General features: G+C 37.7%; 2 protein-coding genes and 1 pseudogene across 2 annotated transcripts; 2 read left to right on the top strand and 1 right to left on the bottom strand.

Moving 5' to 3' along the window:
- Or1v2-ps1 (olfactory receptor family 1 subfamily V member 2, pseudogene 1) lies at window positions 1,965-2,728 on the top strand (annotated as a pseudogene).
- On the top strand, window positions 13,601-14,539 carry Or1j4 (olfactory receptor family 1 subfamily J member 4). The gene has a single exon (NM_001000826.1). It carries the CDS (start codon window positions 13,601-13,603, stop codon window positions 14,537-14,539), a length of 939 nt encoding a protein of 312 aa, NP_001000826.1.
- Window positions 14,540-17,221: 2,682 nt separating this feature from the next.
- Or1n1 (olfactory receptor family 1 subfamily N member 1) lies at window positions 17,222-18,157 on the bottom strand. Its single transcript, NM_020106.1, is given in 1 exon segment — window positions 17,222-18,157. A coding segment is annotated over 1 exon segment (936 nt).
- Window positions 18,158-19,689: the final 1,532 nt, after the last annotated feature.

Below are 19,689 nucleotides of genomic sequence, written 5' to 3' on the forward strand. Positions count from 1 at the left end.
TACACATCTTGAGAGAGAGTCAAGATCCTTTCAGTTGACCATAGCAGCTGCCCAGACTCCCAAAGCCTAGGAATCTCCAGGTCCCTGCTTCAAATGTGGTTAGGAGGGTCATTAGTCCCAGGTCTGTTCAAATCCTTACAAACCATTCTGCCCATTGTGCCATCAAGAGGGACTTTGCGGTATTGGTTGACCCTATGTCCCTTGCAGCAAGGAGATTCAGGCCCAGTCTCCCCTCTAGCCAACCCTCTAGGTCAGACCATTGATGACTGAGGGGCCCCCAGGTCCTCTTGGTCTAACTACCACTATCTCTGACAAGAAGCCCTAGGTAGCCATCACAGTATAAAGACAATCTAACTCCTTCCTTCTGGACATGGGGATTACTCTTTCAATCCAAATGGAGTTTTGGGTACCGACTCTTTTTCCTGTTCTTTCATTGCCTGAGTTGGGACAAGCTTACCTGACATACCAAACACCACCCCTTATCTGTATATTTTGTGGTATCCCTCTTAATCATTTCTTTCTTATAGTATCAACATAGATGTCCTGCTCTCTTACTAAGATGGGAGATGGAACTTCTTAGCTAAAATGGGATCCTCTATTTCCTTTCTTTCTCTATCTGCTTGTCCCCATGTTCATCATTCATAATCTTTTCCTTCTCCTCCACACCACACAGTCTGATACACCTTTACCCTTATTGATTTCCCAGGGGGATCTATGGATGTTGAAAACCCAAAAACCCTTCATAGCAAAACATCATTCCCCTCTCATTATTCAATTACAAAACCTCATGAGACACCTCATTTAGGCTCAATTAATACCCTCTCTCCAAAACCTTAAGAGATGTAAGCCTCTTACCTTCAACCTTTATAGAAAAATCTTTTACACCTCACATCTTTCACATATAACACTCCCATACTCTCAGTTGAACAACCTAATATAACCAATCACTTGATTCAGGATATCCAACTTATCAACTCAGCAGTGGCTCCTCATCACCCAGTTGTATCCAAGCCCTATACTCTGCTCTCTACAAAGGCCTCCAATTCCTCTGTCCTGGACCTCAGTGATGCCTTCTTTTCTATTCTTCTGGACTCCCAGTGACAAAATATCTTTGGCTTTACTTGGACTGACTTAGACATACTTTTTTACCTAACACATTTCTACCATCCTACCCCAGGGGTTCTAGAACAGCCTAAACCTACCTATCCAGGACTCTGATTTATTCTCTTTATCTTTTCTGAAATTTGAACTTCTCCTTTGCCCATCCCTGAAAATTACCAAGGCTGATACTCTTCCTTATTAAACTCTCAGTCCAACATGGGATATAAGGTTTTACCTAGTATGGTCCAACTGTCCACTCCTTGGGAAACTTATCTCAGTTTAAATATTAGTCTAACTCACAAGGCTATTACCCTAGATAGAAAACATCTAATCCAGTCAATTTCAAGCCCTACCACCAAACATGAAATTTTATTCTTCCTGGGGATAGGTGCTGGCTTCTTATGCTCTTGGATTTCTTTTTTCTCTCTTCTCGCCCACTTATATGAAGTAGCTCTTGGCTCCTCACATAAATTCTTCCTCGTACCATTCCTAATACCTGTCATAAGCTTCAGTAAACCCTTCTCCAGGCTCTGGCCCTACAACATCCAGACTTAATTCATCATTTCTCTGTGTGTTACGGAAAAGGATATAGCTTCTATATAGCTGTGATCTTCATTTGTGCCCACTGAGTACTTGTTGAAAAAAATTAGACTGTAGTATTCAAAGATGAGCAGCTTCTCTGCATGCTCTGGCTACAGCTAAAATTCCTAGCTATAAGTCAAAGAAGTTAACTTCTGGGTCACCTATTACTGTCTTCTCTCCCCATGCTTGTATAAGGCTCTCTTAGGGGTGGAGATTTCCAGGGTAGAGATCAGTAGAATTTCAAGACACACAGGGAATAATGAGATTTCAAACTCAGGGACATGCTCATCATCCTGTCCATTGACTGGACTCTCACCTCCACCCCCATGTATTTCTTTCTCAGCACTTGGTCTTCACAAGAATCTTTTTCTCTCATCTGTCACTGTACCTAAGTTGCTGACGGACATGTACACTAATCGTCATTTCCATTGGAGGATGATTTTTTTTTTATTTGCTACTGGCCTGAGTGGCTTCCCAGTTACATCAATGATGTATGTCCAAAACATCTCCACTCTACCACCATTATGAGAAAATTGGTGCATTATGAAAAGTTGTGTTTTAAATCCTGTATAGTGCCAGCCCCTCTCTTGCATCTTCTTAACATAGCTGCTGTTCTGTGCTGATGCCATGCTTCTTTTAAGACCTAACTGCCATGATTAAATTGGCCTGTTCAGATACCTTCCTCAAAGAATTGGTCATCTTCACAGTCAGGATGGCAGTCTTTATTTAAGATTTTTATGTATATTGGTATCTTATGGGTACACTGTGGCCACAATTCTGAGGGGCTCTTCAAATGTGGGAATTTGTAAAGCATTGTGTACATGTAGCTCCCATCTCTCTATGCTGTCTCTTTATTATGGGGCTATTTGAACACTACCTTTTCCCAACATCTAATAATATAATGGACAAGGACATCATTGTAGCTGTCATGTAAACAGCTGTCATACCCATGTTAAACCTCTACATTTGTAATTTTAGAAACAGGGATACAAAAGAAGCACTTGGGATATTCTTGTCACATAAGAGTCTTTTTATGGCAACATCTGAATATTTTCGTCAAAACTCTATCTTTATTTATAACATGAACTTGACTTCAAACTTGAATGTTTTTTAAAAATTATTTTTGTCCTCAAGCTCTTAGACAGTAATAAATTGGATGAAAATAATTGATGAGAATTCAATTAACAGTGCTACACTGTATAAATGTTTTTTAATAGTTTCATTTTTATTTTTATTAATAAGTGGTAACTGTATTTATATATGTAGTATACTGATATTTCAATACATGAATGCAATGTGCACTATCAAGTCAGTAATTATTAGCTCCTTATCATTTCTTTTTGTTTGTGAGTTTTCATAGACTACATAAAGGCTATTTATGTTGTGAAACTTACTATTCCCATATGACTGTACATGGCATGTATAATCCTTCCTCCTTTGAAACACTTCCCATATTTTTAGCAATTATTGGATTGTTAGTTTATAAAAGAAATCTTTTGACCAGCAAATCTAAACTAAATTTACTTTTATTTCAACTCTGGATATCAAGTTTTTGCCAACTATACTTCAGACACAATTTAATATTTAGAATACATGAAGAGATTTGCAAAAATGAAACAACACAAACCAAAAGTATCGCTCAGTAAAACACACCATTCAAAAGAACACATATAAATGGTAATTAAATATTCTTAAAAGTGTAATGCTATATAGAAACATGGAAATAAAAATAAGCACATTAATTTTTTATAGAAAACACGTGCTATAAAATAAATTCCACTTATATATACATATTTGTTTATTAACAAAAATATTTAGATGGATTAGTAAACCAATGATAGAAAGGTTAACCCCATGTTTATATTATCTAGAGTTCTGGTACAAAAGGGAAATTAACTTTCTAAGTAACAATCAAACACATAGAAAAGAGCCTTTCCATTTGAAAAAGTTTTTCCAAGTATGACCTTGCAGGGGAAATCTGACTGTAGCTGAGAAGGTCTCCCCACCTCTCCTTCTGCTCACATTCACAAGCAAGCTGGATTTTTTTCCTAAGGACAGTATTTTCTCAAAGTCTTTTCTTAGAAATTCATGTTTAAGAGTGACCTGACCAACTCTCTTGAATAAGGTTTTCTGGAACTGCACTGCTTAACAAGTTCCCTGGGTAATTCTCTTGAATATCAAACTTTAGATGCCCTAGGGCATCTGTCCTGGAGGGAGTCAGAAGGAAACTCAGAAGTCAGTACATCTTTAACAGCTTAAAGCTTGGTTTCCTAGTTCATTGTGTCTTTTCTCTGAAATACAGAGTGGAGTCTTCACACCTGTAGGTTTGACATATTTCTCTTTGTTGTCAGGGAGGGGCTTGGGCCATGAGGTTGTACTGGATCTCCTAGAGGTGAACTTAGAAGTTGTTCCTGAGAGCTGGGTAGCCTCAACATGAAGTTCAGAGCAGAGATGTAGCTGAGGGGTGTGTGTGTGTGTGTGTGTGTGTGTGTGTGTGTGTCCACGTGCTCTTAATGAAGTAATTTCTGACTTCTAGTTCATAGAAACAGGGATTAGTAGTCATCACTGGCCAATAACTCCATTGAATTTCACCTCAAAAGGCGTGGGAATTGAAGAAAAAAGACTGAGATAGTTGACTACATAGCCTTTTTGGAAGCTTGATATCATTGTTTATGTTTTTAGGTATCACAATGTGTGTTTATTTAGAGTAGGTAGTAAATGGCCAATCTAGCATAATCTCTCTTTCAACATCTTAAGTTTAGATGGCACTGAATTTTTATTTGGAGAATATAATTAGTTAGAAAGCTCAACGTACTAAACACAGCCCTCATTTCTCAGCTTCTTGATACAATCCATTGATTTCTTGCCTCCATTCCCTAGTACAATCTGATACTTATTGATTTATTAGGGTGTTCTAGAGTATTTTTAGAATGGGGAAACTGTTTTTAGGCAATAAAATAAAAAAGCATTTACAGAGAAAATGGTAAAATGGTTTTTGTGATTTTTTTTAAGGATAGACAAAAATAGTGACTATATGCAATCAATTACCAAGATATTAACATCAACACCTTGGTATATTTCAGATCAAACTTTCCTTTTAACTGAGGTTTTAATTTCATATTATATTTCTAAATTTTAAGTTTGTTATTGTATGTTCATCAATACATGTTATTTTCCTTTTAAAATGTTTATTGAAATATTTATTAGTTTTTAAGCAGGGGAAATAATACTGGGAATGGAGGATCTAGTCAGGGTGTATGTGAGAGAAGCCAATCAAAATGGAGTATGCATGAAGATGCCATAAGGGAATCTGTTTTTGTAAGTGAAAATTTTAAAAATATTAAATTTTAAAAATGACTCCTTCACAAATTTAAAAATTATCACACTGAAGTGATAAAATATAACCAAGCCTCGTGTACATTCTTCATTTCTTTTCTTTTCCTTTTTCCCTTTTTAGCCTGCTGATCTAAATGTACCATGCTGCACTCAGCCATAGAGCTTTATCCTTCAGAACATGGAGCCTAGCAGCCGCAAAACACTTGAAAGCAGTGGAAAACCTGGGGACCAGGCCAGGCATTTTTTCCCTTTTGACCACTCAAGATTCTCCTTAATATTTTTGTCTACTCTTTGGTAAGGGCCAAAGGGAAATGGTGTGCTGATACAGGATCAGAGGATGATCAAACTAGAAAGAAGTGTAAAGTAAAAGAAAAATTTGACACTTAAGTCAGCTCTTCTAGCAATTGCTGTCCTTGAGAACTACGATGAGATCCTGATGTCTCACCTCACTCACTCTGTCCATATGTGTAGCAGGCTCTGGGCATTAATTTGAGCTTAACATGAGCTTTCTTTCTTCCGTTCTTTTCCTTCTTTCCTTCTTTCCTTCCTTCCTTCCTTTTTCTCTTCCTTTTTCCCTTCCTTCCTCCCTTCCTTCCTCCCTTCCTTCCTCCCTTCCTTCCTTCCTCCATTTCTTCATTCCTCCCTTCTTCCTTTCTTTCTTTCCATCCCAAGCAGTGCCTGCTCCTAATACCCTCCCCATGCAGAAATCCTCCTACATCTTCTTCTCTTCTGAGAGGGTGTCCTTCCCAAGTATCCCCCCACCCTGGAGCATAAAGTCTCTGCAGTGTTAGGCCCATCCTCTCCCACTGTGGCTAGACAAGGTAGATAATTGGAAATGGATACTGTGGCCAGGCTATAGCTTTAGGGACAGCCTCTTCTCCAGTTGTCAGGGGACCAACATGGAGACTAAGTTGCACATCTGGTAGATATGTGCTGACAGCCTCATTTTTAGCCTATGTATGTTCTTTGGTTGGTAGCTTGGTTTCTGAGATCTCCCAGATGTCAGGTTACAAGATGTCTGACCCCATACAAGTCCCTGATCTCTGTTCAATATTTGACTGTGGGTACATGTGTCATTTTAGTCAGCTGCTGGTAGATCACCTCAGAGGACAGCTATGCTAAGTTCCTGTTTATAAACATAACAGAACAGGGAGTAGTGCTTAACCATGGGATGGGTTTCAAGTTGGGCAGTTATTGGTTGGCCATTCCTTCAGTCTCTGCTCTGTCTTTGTCCTACATTTCTTTTAGGAAGAATTTTGAGCCAAAAAGTTTTTGGGTGGGTTGGTATCCTCATCCGTCCACTGGAGTTCCTGCCTGGCTACAGGAGGTGGCCTCTTAAGGTTCTATGTCCCCACTGTTGAGCATCCTGGCTATGGTCAACACATTGACTCCTGGGAGGCTCCCTTGGGAGAGGGTAGAGAGAAGGGAATGTGGGGGCAGATTCAGTTGTGAGGAGAGACAGGAGAGAGGACCAGCAGAATGAGTGGAATTTTGCAGTTGCAGAGTGTGTGGGATCTTTAAAATGAGCTTTTAAAAAATCAGGAACTAGGTCATCAACTCTATTTCCAACATCCCTACAGCATTTCTAGATAATGCTTTAGAGCATTTCCAAGAGAAGACAATAGTTTTAGGGGAAGAAGCTACACACACACATACACACACATGTATACATATATACATTCCTGATAAGAGGGTTGCTCAGTAAATGGGTAGGTCCACTTGCTTGAGCCCAAAGAATCTAGAAAGGACAAAGGAGAACAGCAGTGGTTATTGTTTGTTTGTATGTTTGTTTGTTTTGATTTTTGGGGGGGGAGTTCTTCATTAGAAATAAAACAAACAAAAACAGTCTTTCTACATTGAGGTCATTGAATCTGGATGAGATTAGAAAATTATACAAAAATAACAGTAAGTGAAATAGTTCTACTTGATATCATAGTTAACAGATTTGTCTCTTTTCTAACCAACTTCATGAATAACTGAAACATTGGCCGTACATATTTGGCAGTGGCCATTTGCTTTTGCCTTGTTGGGTATTGAACTCAGAGCCTCATGCATGCAGAATGAATGATTTTTCCAGTGTATTACATCTCCAGAAGTTTATTTTTGAGCCAGGCTTATTGAAGTATTTATTATTGAACACATTGAAATATCCACCTTAGACTTTAAATATTAATAAAAATTAGGTCGCATTTCCTCTTTCAATTTTATTTTTCTGGGATAGTTTATGTATTTATATTTCAATTGTTATCCTCTTTCTCCCCTCTTCCATACCCCTTCCCCATACCCCTGCTTCCATGAGGACTCTCTTGTTCCAACCCACTCTAAACACAATACCCTGGCATTACCCTACGTTGGAGAAATGAGCCTTCACAGAACCACAGGCTTTTCCTCCCATTGATGCTGGACAATGCCATCCTCTGTGTTGATGGTTCAGTCCATAGGAGCTCTGATAGGGTTTGGTTGATTGATGTTGTTGTTCTTCCTTTAGTGTTGCAAACCCCTTCACTCTTTTCTCTAACTCCTCTGTTGGGGTCCCTTTGTTAAGTGCAATGGTTAGCCACAACCATCCTCATCTGTATCATTAGGGCTCTGGCAGAACCTCTCAGGAGACACCTATATCTGGCTCCTGTCAGCAAGCACTTCTTGGCATCAGTAAGAGTGACTGGGCTTGGTGGCAGCATATAGGATAGAACTACATGTGGGGCAGTCTCTGGATGACCTTTTCTTCAGTTCCTGCTCCTCTCTTTGTCCCTGAATTTCCTCCCATGAGTATTTTATTCTCCCTTCCAATAAGGAATTAAGCATCCACATTTGGGTCTTTCTTCTTGTTGGGCTTCATATGATCTATGAATGTTTTTTGTTTGTTTGTTTGGTTGGTTAATGGGTTGTTTTGTTTTTTTTAAGGTATTCTAAGCTTTTGGACTAATATCCACTTATCAGTGAGTGCATACCATTTGTGTTCTTTTGTGACTGGGTTACATCACTCAGGATGATGTTTTCTAGTTCCTTCCATTTGCCTAAGAATTTCATGCAGTCATTGTTTTTAATATCTGAGTAGTACTCCATTGTGTAAATGCACCACATTTTCTGTATTCATTCCTCTGTTGAAGGGCATCTGAGTACTTTCTAACTTTTTGCTATTATAAAAAATGCTGCTATAAACATAGTAGAGCATGTGTCCTTCTTATATGCTTGAGCATCTTTTGGGTGTATGCCCAGGAATGGTATAGCAAGGGTTCTCAGGTAGTACTATGTCCAAATTTCTGAGGAACCACCAGACTGATTTTCAGAGTGGTTGTAATACCATCAATCATGGAGAAGTGTTCATATTTCTCCACATCCTCAAGAGCATCTACAGTCACCTGAGTTTTTTATCTTAGGCATTCTGACTGGTGTGAGGTGCTACCTCAGGGTTGTTTGGATTTGCATGTCCCTGATGACTAAAGATGTTGAACATTTCTTTAGGTGCTTCTCAGTCACTAGGTATTCCTCAGTTAAAATGTTTTTGTTTAGCTCTGTACTCCATTTTTAATAAGATTATTTGAATCTCTGGACTCTACCTTCTTGATATCTTTGTATATACTGAATATTAGCCCTGTACTTGATATAGGATTGCTAAAGATCTTTTCCCAATCTGTTGATTGCTATTTTGTAATAATGACAGTGTACTTTGAATTACAGATCCTTTGCAATTTTATGAGATTTTTGTCGCATCTTGATCTTAGAGTATATGCCATTAATGTTCTGTTCAGAAAAATTTCTCCTGTGTTTATGAGTTCAAGGCTCTTCCACACTTTCTCTTCTATTAGTTTCAATGTATCTAGGTTTATGTGAAGGGCTTTTGAGCTTTGTAAAAGGAGATAAGAATGGGTCAATTTGCATACTTCTACATGCTGATCTCCAGTTCATCCAGCACAATTTGTTGAAAATGCTGTCTTTTTTCCATTGGATAGTTTTAGCTCCTTTTTCAAAGATCAAGTGACCATTGATGTGTGGGTTCATTTCCACCGATCTACCTGCCTGACTCTGTGCCTCAACCATGTAGGTTTTATCATGAGTGCTCTGTAATTCAACTTGAAGTCAGGCATTGTAATGCACCTAGAAGTTTTTATTGTTGAGAATAGTTTTTGTTGTACTGGGTCTTTTTATTTTCCAAATGAATCTACAAATTGCTCTTTCTAATCCTATGAAGAATTGAGTTGGAATTTTGATGGGGATTACATTGAATTTGTAGATTGCTTTCGGCAAGATGGCCATTTTTACTATATTAATCCTGCCAATCTATGAGCATGGGAGATATTTCCAACTTATGAGAACCTCTTCAAGTTCTCTCTTCAAAGACTTGAGTTACTCGTGATACAGATCGTTCACTTGGTTGGTTAGAGTCACACCAAGGGATTTTGTATAATTTGTGGTTATTGTGAAGGGTGTCATTTCCATAAATTCTTTCTCATCCTGTTTATCCTTTGAGTAGAGGAAGTCTACTGATTTGTTTGAGTTAATTTTATATCCAGCCACTTCACTGAAGTTATTTAAGAGCTATAGGTGCTCTCTGGTAGAATTTTTGACATTACTTCAGTATACTATCATATCGTCTGCAAATAGTGATATTTTGACTTCTTCCTTTATAATTTGTATCCCCTTCACCTCTTCTTGTTGTCTAATTGCTATGGCTAGGACTTCACATGCTGTATTTAATAGGTAGAGAGAGAGAGTGGGCAGCCTTCTCTAGTCCCAATTTTAGTTGGATTGCTTCAAGTTTCCTTTCATTTAGTTTGATGTTGGCTACTAGTTTGCTGTATATTGCTTTTACTACGTTTATATATGGGACTTGAATTGCTGATCTTTCCAAGACTTTTACCATAAAAGGGTGTTGAGTTTTGTCCAATGCTTTCTCAATATCTAATGAAACGATCATGTAATTTTTTTCCTTGAGTTTGTTATAGTGAGTTATATTGATTGATTTCCATACAATGAATCATCCTTGCATGTCTGGAATGAAGCCTGATCATGGTGAAGAATCGTCTTGATGTGTTCTTGGATTCGGTTTGTGAGAATTTTATTGAGTATTTCTGTATAGATATTCATGAGGAAAATTGGTCTGAAGTTCTCTTTCTTTGTAAGGTCTTTTTGTAGTTTAGGTACAAGCATAATTATGGATTCATAGAAGGAATTAGGTAGTGTTCCTTCTGTTTCTATTTTGTGGAATACTTTGAAGAGAATTGGTATTAAGGTCTTCTTTGAAGACGTGATAGAATTCTACACTAAACCCATCTGGTCCAGGGCTTTTTTTGGTTGGGAGACTTTTAATGACTGCTTCAATTTCTTTGGGGGTTACATGACTGTTTATATGGTTTATCTGATCCTGATTTAACTTTGGTACCTGGTGTGTGTATAGAAATTTGTCCATTTCATTCAGATTTTCCAGTTCTGCTGACTATAGGCTTTTGCGGTAGGATCTGATCATTTTTTTAATTTCTTCAGTTTCTGTTGTTATATCTCCCTTTTCATTTATGATTTTGTTGATTTGGATTCTGTTTCTCTAACCTCTGGTTAGTCTGGCTAAGGGTTTATTTATCTTGTTGAAAGAACCAGCTCCTGCTTTTGTCGATTCTTGGTATCGTTCTCTTCATTTCTACTTGGTTGATTCCAGACATGAGTTTGATTATTTCCTGCTGTCTACTCTTCTTGGCTATATTTGATAGTATTTGTTCTAGAGTTTTCAGGTCTGCTTTCAAGCTGCTAGTATATGCTCTCTCTAGTTTCTTTTGAGAGGAACTCAGAGCTATGAGCTTTCCTCTTAGTACTGCTTTTATTGTGTTCCACAACTTTGGGTATATTTTACCTCCATTTTCACTAAATTCTAAAAAGTTTTTAATTTCTTTCTTTATTTCTTCCTTGACCAAGTTGTCATCGAAGAGTGCATTGATCTGCTCCCATGTGTATGTGGGCTTTGTGGTGAAGACAAGCCTTAGTCCATGGTGATCTGATAGAATGCATAGAACTATTTCAATCTCCTTGTATCAAGTGAGGCCTGTTTTGTGACCAAGTATGTGGTCAAATTTGGAGAAGGTACCATGAGGTGCTAAGAAGAAGGTATATTCTTCTGTTTTAGGATAAATGTTACATAGATATCTGTTAAATCCATTTGGTTCATAACTTCAATTAATTTCATTGTGTCTCTGTTTAGTTTCTGTTTCTGTGATCTATTCATTGATGAGAGTTGTGGGTTGAAGACTCCTACCATTATTGTGTGTGGTGTAATATATGTTTTGAAATTTAGTAAAATTTCTTTTCTCAGTGTGGGTACCTTTGCATTTGGAGCATAGAGGTTCAGAATTGAGAGTTCATCTTGGTATATCTTCCTTTGATGAATATACAGTACCCTTCCTTATATTTTTTTATAACTTTTGATTTAAATTCAGTTTTATTTCATATTAGAATGGCTAGTCCAGCTTGTTTCTTGGGACTATTTGCTTGAAATTTTTTTCTCAGCCTTTTATTCTTAGGTAGTATCAGTCTTTGTGACTGAGGTGCATTTCCTATATACAGCAAGATGCTGGGTCCTCTTTATGTATCCAGTCTGTTAGTCTATATCTTTTTATTGGGGACTTGAGTCTATTGATGTTAGGAGATATTAAGGGATAGTAATTGTTGTTTTCTGTTATTTTTGTTGGTAGAGGTGGAATTATGTTTGTGTGTCTCTCCTTTTTTGCATTTCTTAGAAGAACATTACTTTCTTGCCTTTTCTAGGGTATAGTTTCCCTCATTGTGTTGGAATTTTTCAATCTATTATCCTTCATAGGGATGGATTAGTGGAAAGATGTTGTATAAATTTTGCTTTGTCATGTAATATCTTAGTTTCTCCATTTATGTTAATTGAGAGTTTTGCTAGATATAGTAGCCTGGACTGGCATTTGTGTTCTCTTAGGGTCTGTATGACTATTGTCCGGGATATTCTAGCTTTTATATTTTTTGTTGGAAGTCTGCTTCAATTCTGATAAGTCTGCCTTTATATGTTACTTGACCTTTTTCTCTTACTGCTTTTAATATCCTTTCTTTGTTTTGTGCATTTAATGTTTTGACTATTAGGTGACGGGATGAATTTCTTTTCTGGTTCAAACTGTTTGGAGTTCTGTAGGCTGCTTGTATGCTCGTAGGCATCTCCTTCTTTAGGTTAGCAAAATTTTTTTTCTATAATTTTGTTGAAGATTTTTACTGGCCCTTTAAGTTGGAAAGTTTCATTCTCTTCTCTGCCTATTATCCTTAGGTTTGGTGTTCTCATTGTGTCCTGGATTTCCTGGATGTTTTGGGATAGGAGCTTTTTGCTCTTTGCATTTTCTTTGTCTATTGTGTCTAATGTTTTCTTTGTCTAATGTTTTCTATGGAATCTTCTGCCCCTGAGATTCTCTCTTCAATCTCTTGTATTCTGTTGATGATGCTTGAATCTATAACTCCTGTTGTCTTTCCTATGTTTTCTATATCCAGAGTTCTATCTCCCTCTGTGTTTTCTTTATTGTTTCTATTTCCATTTTTAGCTCCTGGATAGTTTTGTTCAATCCCTTCACCTGTTTTATTGTGTTTTCTGTAATTCTTTAAGGGATATTTTTGTTTCCTCTTAAAGACTTCTAGTTTTTTACCTGTGTTGTCTTATGGGTAGTAACAGGGAGTTACTTATGTCCTTCTTAAAGTCTTCTATCATCATCATGAGATCCGATTTTAAATCCAAACATAGTTTTACTGATGTGTTGGGATAGTGAGTATTTGCTATGGAGGGAGAACTGAGTTCTGATGATTCCAAGTAGCCTTGTTTTCTGTTGCTTAGGTTCCCGTGCTTGCTTTTTGCCATCTGGTTATCTCTGATTTTAGTTGGTCTTGTTGTCTCTAAATTGAGTTTGTCTTGCCTGTGAGCCTGTGAGCCTGTCATCTTTGAAGTGAAAGAGCTGCTGGTCAACAAGTTCTATCACAGGTTTTTTTGTCAGAGAGCTGTGGGACAGTCCCTGCTCTGGGCATAGATGGATAGTGGAAGGGTCCTATCCTAGGCAGCCCTGTGGCTCCCATGCCCGGCATGTTCCCAGTGGGTCTCTCTTTGGACAGTCAATAGGGAGAAAGTGGGGTCTCACCTGAGGGCTGAGGGTTTAGGAGGCAGAGTGCTCCTGGCAGAACAGATCTTTGTGGGCAGGTTTTGTGTCCAAGGGCTGTGGGAAAGCCCCAGCTCTGGGAGTAGATGGGAACTAGAAGAGATTTTAAAACATTTCAAATGTTCACACTGTAATTTGAAGGTCCAAAAACCTCTCCTAAAACAGTGTAGGTACTTCCTGGTTTTGCAGCTGCAAGTCATCATGTGGTTCACTTGCTTTGTCCCCAGATGCTGTTGAATGCCAATGATGCTAATTATTAAACTCTAATACTTTGGCAAATTCTCACATTTCAGTTGCAACCCATTTTAAATGGCTGAGTATTACCAGCATATAACATTCATAAAAATATGAATGGTGCATTTATTGCCTTGCTGTAAATCAACATCTGCTTGTTTCTACATTCTTTGATATCATCTGTTCACAGCAAATAGAAGAATAACATGAGAAAAGATAACCAGAGTACTGTGTCTGAGTTCATCCTCCTGGGGCTCCCCATCAAGCCAGAAGAACAAGGCATGTACTCTGCCCTCTTCCTGGCCATGTACCTGACCACAGTGCTGGGGAACCTGCTCATCATCCTCCTCATCAGGCTGGACTCTCACCTCCACACCCCCATGTACTTCTTTCTCAGCCACTTGGCCCTCACTGACATCTCCTTTTCATCTGTCACTGTACCCAAGATGCTGAGGAACATGCATACTCAGGATTCATCCATTCCCTATACAGAGTGTATAGCACAGATGTATTTTTTCATATTATTCACTGACCTGGACAACTTTCTTCTCACTTCAATGGCATATGATCGGTATGTGGCCATCTGTCATCCCCTGCACTACACGGCCATCATGAGAGAGGAACTCTGTATCTTACTGGTAGCAATGTCCTGGATCCTATCCTGTGTTAGTGCCCTATCTCACACCCTCCTCCTGGCCCGCCTGTCCTTCTGTGCTGACAACACCATTCCTCATTTCTTTTGCGACCTCGCTGCCTTACTGAAGCTCTCATGCTCAGACATCTCCCTCAATGAACTGGTCATTTTTACAGCAGGCACAATAGTCATTACTCTGCCATTAATATGCATCTTGATCTCCTATGGCCACATTGGGGCCACCATTCTGAAAGTTTCATCTAACAAAGGGATCTATAAAGCTTTGTCCACATGTGGCTCCCACCTCTCTGTGGTATCTCTGTATTATGGTGCAATTATTGGACTTTACCTTATACCTTCATCCAGCACTTCTAGTGACAAGGGTGTAATTGCTTCTGTGATGTACACAGTGGTCACTCCATTGCTGAACCCCTTCATTTATAGCATAAGGAACAGAGACATGAAGGAAGCTTTGAAGAAGCTCGTCAACAGGGCAGCAATCTCAACATAATGACATATTTCACATCCTTATAATAAACCTACATATCCACATATCTCCAAATATTACACCTATGATTGTCATCTCATTATGGATCATGTAATCAGTAAATATTTAATTTCTCAAAGTACATTCTGGCACACTTCTTTTCTGTTTTCCTTGTATCCCATTAATATAAAAAGTGAATTCTGTGTTAATGTTGTCAATTTATTTTGCCTCTATATTTGGAAAATTCAGTGTTAGAATTTTGAAGGGTGGGCAGGATTGATATGCAGCAAGGCAAATGAAAGTCTAGACATAGGGATAGAATAAACCAGGGATTACAATAGCACGCTAAGATCAAAGAAATTTAAAAGGTTTTGTGTTGCTAGAGCACAGATGTGTGAGATTATCATATTTGAATCTTGGTAGGTCAGTAAATGTTAGAATAATTTCAATCACTCCTTTTATTTCCTGGAAATATTTTTGTTCATAAGAATTTTTAAAAGATCCCAACATTGGTGCAGCAAGTGCATAGAACTGGGACAATATGCACTTTAAAGTAAGTATCATATCATTCCTTTGCCTCCAATTCAATACTTTCCTCATTTACAAAAATAGATATAATAAAGGTGAGCTGGGAGAAGAAAATATTTTGTGCCTTCTCTAACACCTTTTCTAACAACTCATTGTTGTGAGTTCAGTTGCTCCACTTCAGCAGTCAAGGTTTCTTGATTTGAGAACAGTAACAAAGAAAACTTCTCTGTAATTTCCCTGATTAGCATCATGTTAACAGAAAACTCAGTCCCAGCCAATTCCATGTGCATATATGATTCATATATATATATATGTGTGTGTGTGTGTGTGTGTATTCATATATAAATATATATGAATGACATAAGATTATCACATAGATACATTAATGTATCTATAATTAAGTCAAAAGATAGTGTTACTTCACTCATCTCATAGCTAGCAGCGGCCATTTAGCACATTACCTATTTTATAGCAAGCATTGAGTCTATGTCTAACCATATAGAATAAGAAAAAGACAAAACTTGGGCAACACCTTACTATAAAAATAAAATGATCATATTTTTTGCATGATTCTGTGTTACAGAACATGTGTTCATAGCTTCTTGTATCTGTTCTATCTCTGTTGATCTTCACAATAATGATATAAAAAACAGACCATTACATGTATTTTGTAGTTAAGGTTTAGTTCAATAGCATAATTACAAGAAGTATCACAAGAGGGGACTTAGGAAATGCTGTTTAGATTAGGGAAAAATATAATGATGAAGGAAATTTTCAACTCTTTTAAAGGGTGTGCAGGAGTGATATGCATGGGACAAATGACAGTCTAGACAGATTAATAGAATAAACTAAAGGTGTTATAAAAACATAAGTCCAAGAAAATTAAAAAGGGGTTGTGTTTCTAAAACACAGATATATATATATATATAGATAGATAGATATAGATATAGATATATATGTATATATGTCAAGAGGGCATCACATATTAATCTAGTAGGTTCATAAGTAATTTTTTATCCAGGAGGCAAAATGCCATATTAAGTAATATAGGCACTTGGATAATCAATGTATATATTTGGAAATTGAAAAAATTGGTCATTGTACATTGGGTAACAGACAATAAGTGGGTGAATATCATGATATGAAGATGGAAAGAGTATAATTTGGAGGCATACCGCACAGGTCATAGTAATGAAGGGAAGCTTCATTACATCTGAGGAAAGCTCTCATTTTTGGCTTTGTGAACAGATATTAAGAATGGAAACCTAGGTGGCTGGGATGATTTTGATTATGTTGAATAACCTTAGGGAATTTGGGGAGTAACTTGAAGACTGGCAGCTTTAACACTATGAGTTCTAAGCAAATAAAAGTAGATACCTTAAATAGGGATGATGAGCAAGCAAACTTATCACTCATATTTGATCCCAGAGAAAAATCTCTTTGCATAATCAAGGTGCGAACACTTAGCAATAATTTGTACTGCTGTATAAATCATTGCCTTATCAACAACACATTAGGAATGGGTGACTTTAAGGAGGTAGAAGTTTAAACTTTACAGCCCGGGATAAAGTTTATGTATCAAGAAAGAAATATATTTAGAATTTTTAATACAGTAGTAGCTAGCTTGCCTGTGTGGAAGAGTGTTAGACAGTTGACCATGGAGAAATAATCAGCCCTTGGTGGTTCTCTATATCCTGAGCTGACAGAATCATCGGGGAAACCAAAGTGAGCACACAATCTGATCCCCTTGGTTTGGCATCTACTACATTGGTTATTGCATCTGATACATTTTTCCAGCTTATCATATTCAATCTTCCAACTCATCTTATTAAATAGAACCACTGAACTGAGTGTTTATGTTCAGTCTGAGAATCTAACACTCAGAGACTGAGAATTGTGTGTTAAAGGCCAACTTAGGCTACAACGAATATAAAGTTAGCCTGGGTTGTATATCAAGGCCTATCTTAAATAAAAAAGACAGAATAGAGAAAAGAAAAAGTAAACAAGACATTAAATTAGTAAATATTATTTTCTATAGTCTTTATACAAGGGAAGACTAAAGTTCAATGAGGATAAGTAACTTGACATCAATCTTGTACTTAATATGTATGAAACCTTAAATGAGAAGAAAGTTGTTTGATACAGACTGTGTTTCTTCACTGAACATTACTCTTGTATTTAAGAAGATAAAATTCTCCTATGAAAAAGGAGCCTCTTTAGGGCCCCTTTCATGTCCTTATTTCTTAGGCTGTAGATGAAGGGGTTCAACATGGGAGTTACCACAGTATACATTGCAGCAGCTGCAATATCTTTTTCTGTAGAGACTACAGAGGGAGGGGACAGGTAGGCACTGAAGAGTGTTCCATAGAAAACACAGACCACACAAAGGTGGGAGCTACAGGTAGAAAATGCCTTTGTACCCCCACCAGGGGTTCGAACCCTCAGGATGGCAAATACAATGTGGATATAGGAGATAACAATACATATAAAAGGGAGCATGAGCACTGTACCTCCTAAGGCAAAAACCATGAGTTCATTGACATAAGTGTCAGAGCATGAGAGTTTCAGAACAGGAGTAATGTCACAAAAAAAGTGAGCTATTTCCCCAACAACACAGAAGGACAGTCGAGCCATGAGGAGAGTATGAGTTAGGGCAACTATGTTAGTGAGAACCCAGCACAGGGCAAGCATCAGGACACAGACTCTGGCCCTCATGATTGTGGAATAGTGGAGGGGGTGACAGATAGCTACATAGCGATCATAGGCCATCACAGCCAGGAAGAAGCTGTCCAGATCACCAAACATCAGGAAGAAATACATCTGTGTGAGACAACCAGTATAGGAGATGGTATGGCGCTGAGTCTGAACATTAAACAACATCTTGGTCACTGTAGATGATATTAAACCCATGTCAGCAAAGGACAGGTTGGCCAAAAAGAAGTACATAGGAGTGTGAAGGTGTGGGTCTGAGCCAATGGCCATGATGATGAGTACATTCCCAGTCAAGGTGACAAGATACATACATAGAAAAAGTCCATAGAGTAGCTGCTGTTGCTCTGGAAATCCTGATATTCCTTGTAGGAAAAATTCAGAGACACTGGACTGGTTTTCCATGAGTATAGAGCATCTGTAGGTCAGAAAAGACAGTCAGAATGTAGAGTTGAGTCTCAAGATACAGGCACTGGCCTCTGATCCATCAACATCCACATCTGTATTTCAATTCACTACTCCTAGTGCAAATGTTTCCTACTATTTGGATTTAATGCCTTTCATTTTCTCCTGAAGAATTCCTTACTTTCTACTGTCCCTCTCTCTTCCCCGGTGCAGTCTGTGATACAAGGAGCATTCATCCAATGAGGGTCATCTTCCAGAGGCATGGTCATCTCTATGACTACCCAGCCTTAGTCAAATCAAGCCCTATTAGTTCTTCTATCATGCTAGAATATGCTAATGTGAACAAAATTATATATTCTTTCTTGAGATTATCTGAAAATGTGCAAAAGAAAGTCCTTCATGATGACCCATTTTATAATAAATGGCAGTTGAATGATTCATTCTCTCAATCTTTGATCCTTTTTTCAGATAAAAATAACAAGGCCTTAGAGCTTTTCTTCAACAACATCGCCATGTTCCTAAAACGCTTTTTAATCAGAGTTCACTTCTAAAGAGAAATCTATCTGGAAACCAAAGGATTCTCTGAAGTAGTGTTTAGATTTCTAAGTCAAAATTTCAAACTTTCCCAAGAGGAGAATCTGAGAATGATTACAGGCCTGTGAACCTATAAAATTTACACACACCGAATTGACTATCACATCTCCAAATTTCACAACTTTTACAAGAGATAAGGAGTTACCACCAATGTTGTCTCTGGTTTAATTAATCAATTATAATTAATCACAACAGAAGCGTGATTCCTCAAAAAGATTAGACTCCAGTGACTGAACACATTCAAATAACCACATTCTCAGAGGAAAAGATTCTCCTAAGAGCCAATGCATTTTAAATTTCTTCAAGACAAAGAATGCAGGCTCTCTGATAATTCCATGAATCCTTGACTTACAGAACCCCTATTTCCATATAAATATTTGTTTCCTTTCTTTATTTCAAAGGGCTTGTGTGTTATTTTAGAGAAAACATAAAATGAATCCATCATTTTATCACTATATAAAAGAGTGGGAGACTCCATGAAGGGGGACACCATTTGGAATATAAGTAGATAAAATAATTTATTTTTAAAAGGGACATTTAAAATATTTATTTATTTATTTATTTATTAGGGGTTGTATTATGCATGTGTGCATGTGCATACATGCCTACTTCTACCTGCACCAGTGTAAAGATCAGAGGACAACTTACAACAGCCTGTTCTCTCCTTCTACCATGTGGATTCTAAGGATCCAACCCGGATAAGCAAGCTTGGCAGTAGGGGCTCTTACCTACAAGCTACTTTTACCACTATAAGTCCACATGTTTTTGCATTCTGTCTTTTTGATATTCAGATTAATACTTTGGATTTGCACCTCTTGCTCTATTTCCTAGTTTTACTTTTCCCTGAAAATCTTTGTCATCCTTTTTGGAATCTTCCTCTCAGAAATGTCTGCATGTCTTTGAGACATCAGTGACGTGTTTCCATGAATTGGTTTACC

Source organism: Rattus norvegicus, chromosome 3, assembly GCF_036323735.1.
Source record: "Rattus norvegicus strain BN/NHsdMcwi chromosome 3, GRCr8, whole genome shotgun sequence".
NCBI lineage: Eukaryota > Metazoa > Chordata > Mammalia > Rodentia > Muridae > Rattus > Rattus norvegicus.

Excerpts from the sequence above, each read along its gene's own strand:
- Or1j4 (NM_001000826.1), top strand. The coding sequence starts at position 13,601 with ATGAGAAAAGATAACCAGAGTACTGTGTCTGAGTTCATCCTCCTGGGG.